This window comes from Castor canadensis, chromosome 12, assembly GCF_047511655.1.
Source record: "Castor canadensis chromosome 12, mCasCan1.hap1v2, whole genome shotgun sequence".
NCBI classification, from domain to species: domain Eukaryota; kingdom Metazoa; phylum Chordata; class Mammalia; order Rodentia; family Castoridae; genus Castor; species Castor canadensis.
The window spans coordinates 78,751,941-78,762,066 of NC_133397.1; the positions used below are offsets into that span (position 1 = coordinate 78,751,941).

The window sequence follows — 10,126 nt, forward strand, 5'->3', positions numbered from 1 at the left end:
TCCCAGCATCATGTGAGCCATGAAAGCCAGGCAGAGATAGCCCAAGTCTCAGGGCTTCTGGTGATATTAGGTAGCATCACTTCTGCTTTCCAAGTTGTCTATGATCAAAATTCTGGAATTTGTTCATTGTGGGACTTACTTGTCATCTAGTGACAAGTCTGTGACATCAACAACTTACAGGATTTTCAGTTTGGGGTATGGATGTATGGACTGGACTGTGAATTTCTTTACTTATATTCATGAAGCTTATCCTAGTCGCTGCACCACTGGATCAGATTCTGTAGAAACCCAAATGAATTAACTTCTCAGTAAATGGGCTTATTTGTTAAGAACAAAGACTGTCAGTGCACAAGGAATTCAGTAGAGATAATGGTCATAGGGTTGTTAAATGTTGAGGTTTTGGGAACCACTTGAGATTCCAAATACATGCTCGTTTACAAAGAGAAGGGGGGCACTGAGGAAGCCTGTCTGATGCAATGGTTGGGGTGGTCAGAGACTGAAGGAAGTAAGCCCTGATCTCTTAATCCAACCTCAACTTTCCCATCCTAGAAACCTTAAGTGTGTCTTTAATAGTATTAAATGATTGTAAGTATCTTCTTACAATAGTTCCATGGTTTCTTATTCATAAATTTTTGTTGCTACTTATGGAAAACCAATGGCAAAAGTTGTATTAACTTCATAAAGTCATGAAGACATTACAGGAAACAGACAAATTTCTAACCATAGGTGTGCAGTTTCATGATAGGAGAAATCAGTTTTCACAAAACCCTTTCACACATGTTTCCTCCAGATCGTCCTATTTATATGCAATTCATCAGGCAAGAGAAGGTAATTGGATTTTTTAGTTTGGATCTCACATTGTCATTGTCCATTGCTCCTATATTTGACAATAAAAAATGATGCATCTTCAGTCTCCATGACACTGATTGTGGAAGTGAAATTATTTTTCCACCCACCTTAGAATCATGTCAGGAACACCAGGGTGCAGACATAATTCTCTAATGATAAGATTTCAGAAACTCTTAATGGTTCTGTTGATGACTCAAGGAGCTCATGTAATATACATAGAACACTAGAGAAAGCAAAAAGTGAACATAGTATAAAAGCAAACAAAATACAATTAACTACATTGTGAAAGTATGTCAATCCCCTCATTCTTTAAGGAGTCAGGTCCATCATCAACAGTGGAGATGAAACCAGAATGTCTCCTCCTTCAGATGAACTACTGATCAGGTATTCAAGTGTATTTGAAGTGTCCTTCTTTTAATATTAACAATACTTTAAGTAATCATAACACAAGGTATCACACAGTCCTTGAAAACTAGGAAAGGCAAATATGCCTCAGAAAACTTTAAGGACTTGTATTCAGGTTTGGGGTCTCTGCCTGGCTTAATGGCTGTTGGTCTTAGAAGATTCTCTCTCAAGTATAACTCATGGAGGATGAGGATGTAGCAATATGCTCCGGCCAACAGAATGAGGTCATTCCTATCACAACAGTGCATACTTGAATGTGACTTGCACATATCATTTTCCTTAAGGCTGTGGCACAGAGGAAGAGAAACTACATTTACTTTTCTTGTTTCACCTTCACTTATTTCCCCTCTATTTTGGTTGGGATCCCCTCATGTTGGTCACATAAAATAAAATGCATTTTCCACATTATATGAGATGCATGGGGTAGATACACTAGGATACTGTAGAAATAATAGAACACCTACTCCCAACTCTACTGTAAGTAAAGAGCCAACAGCACCAACAAGGACAGTTAATTAGAAGACTGACACCCAGTGCCTCAGCTCTTTTCTTTTGTAATATTCTTCTAGCAACCACATCCTAATCACAGAAATCCAAGACATTATTTCTAAAATCATACATTATTCCTGGATTTATTCTTCTTCTGTTTTATTTGAACTCTTCATTTCTTCTTTGTCACTTCCCATTTTTTTACTTATATTTACTTATATTTGTTTTTTACTTATATTTGTTTTTTTACTTATATTTGTTCTCTCTTTGTACATTGGGCCAGTCCTGCCTCTTTGATTGATGTACTCCATTCACTTTTCAGCCTGTTCCCTCCTGTCAACATCTTTGGGAATGAGCTGGATCACTAGGTAGAAATAACATAGACACAGGTTTTAGAGTATTGGGAAAAATTAACAGCACGTGTGGGCAGCATCTTTGAGCTATCTTAGATTTTTTTTTTACATTCTGATATATTCTAAGTTCTCTGAACATTCATTGAATAAGAAATCATTTCTTTGCATGCACATGTGTGACAATTAAATAGAGTCTTTGTTCTTCTATAGGAATGTAAAATAATATGATAGTTCTAAAATGCTGTCTGGAAATTCTGTGTTAACTGAAATGATTAAGCATACTCAATATGGAGTATAATAGTTACTGCATAGTTATATAATGAAGAAAAGCCAACATCTATATCCACATAAAACCTTCCAAATGATTTTTCATAGGAGCATTACTGAAACACCTAAATGAGACAATGCAAATTTGAATGTATTGATGAATGAAAAAATAAAATCTGGTATACTTATAAAATGGAATATTATTTCTCTATACAAATTACTTAATACTGATATATTAAAAACCTGGATGAACCAGAAAACATCATGATAGGTAGAATAAAGTAATCAGAATAGAACATTTGTAGTATTATACTTTTTCTGCAAATTATCCATACTAGTCAAATCTATGAAAGCAGAAATTAGATTATTGATTACCTGAGTCTGACTGCCTGTGAAGATGGGGAAAAAGGGAGTAACTCTGAGGTGAACATAGTTTCTATTGGTGGTGATGAGTATGTGCTAAAATTGACTGCAGTGATGATGGTACAACTAGCAATATGCTAAAATCCATTAACGTACAATTTGAATACTTGCATTATATGATACATGCATTATATTTCAATGAAGATGTTTAATACATAATCTGTGGGTCACGAACAAAGGGATCTTAGGCAAGCAATGTCAAATATATGAATAATATAAACAAAAAAGTGATTTTTAGTTCCATAACTGGAACATTTTATTCTTACATGGGCTTGTAATATATTCACATATAAACTATCGTTAACATTACAAGAAACTTTTTACTAAAATGTAGTAACTAAGGACTTGGGATGCAGCTCAGTGTAGAGCATTTGCCTAGAGCTTATGAGGCCCAAAGACCTAATCCTCAACACTACGAACAAACCAACTAAATGAAAAATGGCATAATTAGAATACTCTGTGATCCTCTTTCACCAAGTAAATGTCCTCGAATACTGCCTATCATCTCTCTGTCTATATCTTTCTCATCTCATGTCTGGATTGCATCTAAGTTGTTTCATCTTTTAGTAAGTACAATTAACAGTGGCTTTAATCCACAGGTGTGGCTAGAAAACATTTTCAATCATTGTTATCTGTGGCATTGGAGATTGAATCCAAGGCCTTAGGTATCCTAGGCAAGCAGTCTACCTATCTGATCCATGATCCCATCCCTTTTGATTTTATTTGTTTTTTGAGGTAGGGTCTTGCTACCTTTGCCACGGCTGCCCTCTAACTCCTTATCCTCATGCCTCTTCCTGGTGTTTACCTGGAATTACAGGCATGAAACCCCTCACCTGGTTCAAAGATAGATTTTTAATAGAAGAAACCAGGAAATGTTCTCTCTGCTAGGTTTTTTCCCTCAATACAAGTTTTCATGATGGAGAGTGGAGGATTAGTTTCTGAGGCTTCCCACAACACAAATTTGTTGTAAAATAACAAAAGCTTACTCTCTCTCTAGATAGTAGGTCACAGAGGGTTGTCTCATTGGAAATGCACTGCACCACTTACAACCTAATAGTCAGAACTTCACAGTAATTTACACTGATAGAGTCAGGCTGACTCCTTACTTTCACTTTTCCTTGCATGTGCATTACATCCTGCTAGAGGAGACATTAACGAAGGGTGCTTCACATTTGAATGTAAGGGGCCATGAATTTGAAAAAAGTGATATTGTCTGGCTTTGGAGTTTTCTGCAATTTAGTGTATATATTCCTTGAAGTACCTATTAAGACTTCTAACAAATGTTTTGTTAAAATATGTTGTGCACAATAACAATCCAAAGTGATTATTTCTACCATGGATCTGATAATTAGGAAATAAAATGATATTTTTTTCTGAGCCAGTAATACTATATAAAAGATCCCTTTTTTACAAATTGTGGTAAATAAATAGAATATTAAATTATTAATATATTATTAAATCATTTTTGTTACTTTATTTGTACATTGCATTGACACTGACAATATTTACATTGTGTATTTACAATGATAGCAATTAGTTTAAAAACTTTTTTCATTTTGAAAAACTTAAAGTCTGTATAATATAAACAATAATGTCCTGCCTACTAACCCTAGCCCCTTTCAACAACAATTGCATGGCACTATTTCTATAAATTTTATTACTCTAGACACCTCATGTAATATGATTTGTCTGTTTGGGCTGTATTATTTCATATAGCAAAATGTCCTCTGTGTTTAGCTGTTCTATAATATGAGTCCGCATTTCCTTAATTTTTAAGTCTGAATGACAGTCCATTATTAGTATATAACTCATCCATAGATAAACATTTTGGATACTTTAAATAGTGCTGATCTGAATGACAGTGTATAAATAATCTCTCAATCTTCTCAATTTTGGGGGAGATGTATGACCAAATGTTAAGTTCTAAATCATATGATGCATATATTTTTAAACATTTGAGCAGCAGTCATTCTGCTTCTCATAGCACATGGATCATGTGACATTCCCACAAACAATGGGCACATGAGATCTTCTTTCTCCACATCCTGGGTCATACTGGTGATTCTTGTGTGTGCATATCCTCAGGGGTATGGCGTGTTATCTCACAATGGTTTTATTTGCAGTTCCCCAGGAGTAATGTTTTTCTCTAAAATTTAATCTGTTTACTCACAATGCAGAAATTATCGAAAAAAATCCATATAAGTACTTTTTTGCCTTTAATTAGATATTTTTGTCCTATTGGTCTCTTTTTTTGTTTTCCTTTGTTTTGATATCAACTTGTAGGAGATATATTTATATACTGAGGATTAACTCCACATCAGGTAAATAACTTAGAAAGATTGTTTCCTTTCCACATGTTACATTTCCATGCTGTTTATCGTGTCCTGAAAGGCCCTGGGTTTTTAAATTCTAAAGTATTTCAACTTACTGTTTTTTCTATAGTTTCCTGTGCTTTTGGTGTAAAGGTGCCATTTTTAAAGGCCATACTTTCTTTTTTTATGCTGAGATAGTAGTAGTCTGAAAATTGAATTATCCTTTTGTCACTAAACTATCTGGATATGCAGAGACACTACCTTGTTCTGCACAGCCTTCACTACATAGTGAAGAGTTCCTGGAAAGCTGTTGATAATTATCTATGATGGTTCAGGTAAGGGTATACACTCCACACCTTTTGTTCTATGAGGTACAGCACATAGGAACAAATCAGTCCCCACTACAATCCTCCCATGATTTTTTGGTTTCAGTATGGATGACATGGAAGGTTCTTCATTTCTTCTGGCAGGTCCAAAAGATAGCAGTTTAAGTAGAAAATAAAGGACTGTGAACCATCAGTGTTCTAGGTTATAAAGATCAAGTCCACCATGCAGAAAGGAATCCATTACGGGATATTGAATTACTCAGATGCTATTGGGAAGTCATATGCAACAGACTCCAGGAAAGACACTACAGTCTATCCAAGAATACCACCGTTGATTTAGCCTGTGGGTGGAACCCTGCTGCCTGTAGCTCCAGACTCATTTCAACTACTTAATCCTCCATGGCTGATAACACTGAGTACTTATTTTTGTGTTCATGGATGTGCACATTAACAGTCACATGATCGGTCAAGGGAGGGCTCAATGGTTGGCTCTATTACAGAGTGCTGAGCTTATCTCCAGCCAATGGATTTCCTGGATCCGGGACCAGGGCTTTAGGACAATAACCACCCAGGGAATGGCATTTCATAACAAGGCAACGAGCAGACAAAATCTGCACACCAAAATGTAATGGTGAATTTAAAACTGGTCATATTTAATACAGATTTTATCCTTTCATTTTGGCCATCACTAAAGTTTCCAAAAGTCTTCATTTCTTTTAAATGTCTAGGTATTTGAAAATACCATATACAGACAGTTATATTTTCATCCCTTATAGTTGACCAAACTTTTTCAAATTTACTGCATTGAGTTGAAAATCAAGCCTACTGAATTTTCAATATGTGGCATAACATGCAGATTATGTTAAATGGATGCAAGGAAGAAAAGAAAATCTCCTTAGTGTAGCAAACTGACTCCTAACCTATACCTTCTGGAACTTCTATAGATCCCCTTTCCTCTTGCCAAAATGCAGATTCTCATTCATTTTGAAGTTGGCTCTGATCTTTTCCACGTTTAAAGTGTTCTGTGTGATATTCACTGTGCTGTAGGCATCTAGAGGTTTGTTGAGTAGAGAGTTGCTTTATATTAAGATAAAAAATGATTGATAGGTTCACTATTAAGATTTTCTGCTGTTTTTATTTAGTTTTGCTCTTGGGCAAGAAAAAGTTTCTGCTTGTTTGCAAATTATTATAAATTTCAGGATTTTTTTTCATTTCTCTGCTTAGTCAATGAGTTCATAGAGTTTTTTTTGCTATGGTCCTATTCTTGCTGGAAAAACTTGCAGGCATGCCCCAGAATGCCAGCATTCTTAACTGGCAAAATTCTGAAAGTTGTATAAATGTGAGCATGATTGTGTTTTATTAAAATGAATTTCATCTGAAGATGCCTATGTACTTGAGTCCTTATTTAATAACTGGCAACCCAAACTACACCATAATTGAATAAGCCAATTTAGCAGCAAACTTTTTTGTCAAATAGCTGAATTATAGACAATCACAGCAGAGAGTTTCAATAACAATCAGCCAACAGCTCAGAAAATGTTAAAATGAAGCAAATATGAGATGTAAACAATCAAGATATGTCATCCTCACTTATGATTTTAGTCCAAATATTAGAATTTATGGGATTATTAATCAGAATTCTCCACACTTCTGCTTGTTTGGAGGAGTGTTCAATTAATTACTTTTTTCTTTGCTCAAATCAACTCAGGTAAATGTAATTTTTCTAAGATTTTCTGTATACTTGATACAGTCAGCTATCATCCTCATCAATTCCAAAAGCATATTCTCCACCACTGTTTGCCCTCTATAAAGTCCTGAATACTACTGCATAAAAGGCCCTTGTAGAAATCAAAAGTCAGAAGAGGATGATTCAATATGACACCAACAGATGGTACATGGATAGAGAGCAAGACTAACAAATCACTTGTGAGCAGCTGTCAGCAGCTGAAGGCATCAGAACTCCATGCCTGAACTTTATAGACAGTACAGAGCACCACAGGGTTAAAAAGCTTGTACTTTCATTGTCACGTGAGACAGTGTTTAGGGGGAAGTAACAGAGAATTCCTTTTTTCTAGTGTTGATTTTATTCAATAGCGTAGTCATATTTAAAAGGTTGTAGCTCTCAGGAGCAGAGATCAGGAGGATCATGGTTTGAAGCCAGCCCAGAGTGTTACTACCTGTGGATGCCACTGTTGATATGGAAAAAATTGAGGAAATGTTTGCTGGTCTGCATATTGTTAACCGTTCCTTGGCACCTAAAGAGCCCACTTATCTGCTTGGTATAGACACATCAAAGACTGTACAAGCAGGAAAAGGAAGCTTGGTTGCAGTTTTATGTTCTAATGGATCAATAAGAATACATGATAAAGAAACGCTGAATATACTGCGAGAATTCAGTGGATATCCAGGACTTCTTAGTGGAGTCAAATTTGGAAATTCCTGTAACAGTGTATATTCAGCAAGTACTGATGGCACTGTGAAATGCTGGGATGCTCGAGTAGCCAGTGAAAAGCCTACTCAGCTGTTCAAGGGTTACCCTTCCAATATTTTCATCAGTTTTGATATCAACTGTAAGGACCATGTCATTTGTGCTGGCACAGAAAAAGTTGATGATGATGCATTGTTGGTATTTTGGGATGCAAGAATTAATTCTCAGGATTTTTCTACTGCTAGAGACCCGCTTGGTGCCTATTCAGAGACACATAGTGATGATGTCACTCAAGTATGCTTCCATCCCAGCAATCCCAACATGGTTGTCTCAGGTTCAACTGATGGCCTGGTAAATGTATTTGATATTAGTGCTGATGATGAAGAGGATGCCCTGCTTGCAACCTGTAACTCAGCATCATCAGTAAGCCATATTGGTTGGTCTGGAAAAGATTATAAACAGATTTACTGCATGACACATGATGAAGGATTTTGTTGGTGGGATCTCAATCACTTGGCTACTGATGAACCAATTACACGTTTGAATATCCAAGACGTCAGAGAAGTAATTGATGTGAAAGAAGGTAATTTGGACTGTTTGATTGGTGGCTTATATCATGAGAAGATGAATAAATTATTTGTTGTTGGAGGTGCAAACACAGGAAGGATTCATTTAATGAGCTGCACCACTGCAGGACTGGCCCCAGTGGCCAGCCTGGAGGGAGGGCATACTGCCACAGTTCGATCCTTCTGTTGGTGCACAGTTACTGCTCTGGAAACCTGGAGCTGTGGAGAAGACCTTTACAAAGAAAGGCGGCATGAAAGTGGTATCCTCTGTGCACCAGCGAGTGCGCATCCATAGTAGCCATTCTTACAAGAGAAGGAAAAGGTGATGCTGCCTTGGGAATTTACTTGATAGTCTGTGTGTGTGTGTGTGTGTGTGTCTGTCTGTCTACTGCCTATAGTAAATGTAATTAAACTTTATATATAAAAACAAGCCAGTTAGCAAACAGTAGGACAAATGCTGAGGATGGCATAATTCAGGTTTATATTCTAATACATTTTTAAAACCCATCTATTGAGTTAATAAATGTTGGGTTTAAAGAAGTAGATCTGATAGCAACTTTTTAGAAGTAGATAGCTGATGAAACTTAATAAAACCAGTGTTTTGGGCTGTTTTTTAAGTTCAGATTTTTACATTTGAAATTATCTTCATTGTTTATACAGCCAAACCAGACTATTGATTTGAGGAGCTTCTACTTCTTTAATATATCTAATATATTACCTTGGAGTATAAATGTAAATATTCTCATGAGTCTAAGTAGAATTATATATATTTTTTGAAATGAATGAGTATACCTAAAATGAGAAAAATATATTCAGTAAATATTTGCATCTATACTTTAATACTATTTACTATTGGCGGAACAGTAAACAAGTGTTTTGCTGATGAAAAGGAAATTTCTCTTGCTAGATTCATTTTAAGACAATGGCTCAAGTGGCAGAGCACCTGTCTAGCAAGTGTGAGGCCTAAGTTCAAACCCCAGTGCCACCAAAGAAGAAAATATTCAAGATGTTTCAAGTATGATATATTTGATACACCCCCACCCAGCACAACAGGAAAAACAATTAGAAGACTCAAAGTAAAATATAAAAATGAAAATATAATAGTAGGACTATTTTTGTTGTTGGTTTTTATTTTGTTTTTTGCAGTACTGCAGTTTGAACTCTAGGAATAATAGTAGGACTGTTTTTATTTCAAAATAGCCTTTCAATTGTACTTTGTGATAAAATTTTGTTCTATAGTATTTATCCATAATTTTAAATTTGAAGTTTTGTTTATTCTTAATCATATCATTCTTTCTTTTAAAAAGTATTTCTGTAAAGAATCTTAATAAAAGAAGTTAATTTTTCTAATAAAAAAAAAAGGTTGTAGCTTAGATTCTGATTCCTCCTATTTGAAAAAATTCCTGATTGGATTAAGTAGAGTGGCTTCTATTTTGCTATTTGCATCCAAACTGATGCTGTTGCAAAGAATCCATATTTGAAATGATGTTAATTCTTTATTAAATAAAGAGAGATATTATAATATCTGTGCATCTTAGGGTGAATAGAAGGAAAGAGGGTTAGGCTGTGGAGAAGCCTGTGTGTTTCCCTTTACCACAATCTTCCACAGACTTTCAAAGCTGGAATATATCTGATAAAAAATGTCTCAGTAGGTGGAGACATGGAGAACAGCAGGTAGGGCAACCCAGTCTCAAGCTTCTGATTCCAT

General features: G+C 35.5%; 1 protein-coding gene across 1 annotated transcript; it reads left to right on the forward strand.

The window, feature by feature from the left end:
• Positions 1-7,593: 7,593 nt before the first annotated feature.
• On the forward strand, positions 7,594-9,571 carry LOC109674039 (WD repeat-containing protein 89-like). Its single transcript, XM_020151152.2, is given in 2 exon segments — positions 7,594-8,607; positions 8,609-9,571. Coding segments are annotated over 2 exon segments (1,122 nt in total). The 5' UTR covers positions 7,594-7,621; the 3' UTR covers positions 8,745-9,571.
• The last annotated feature ends 555 nt before the right edge of the window (positions 9,572-10,126 follow it).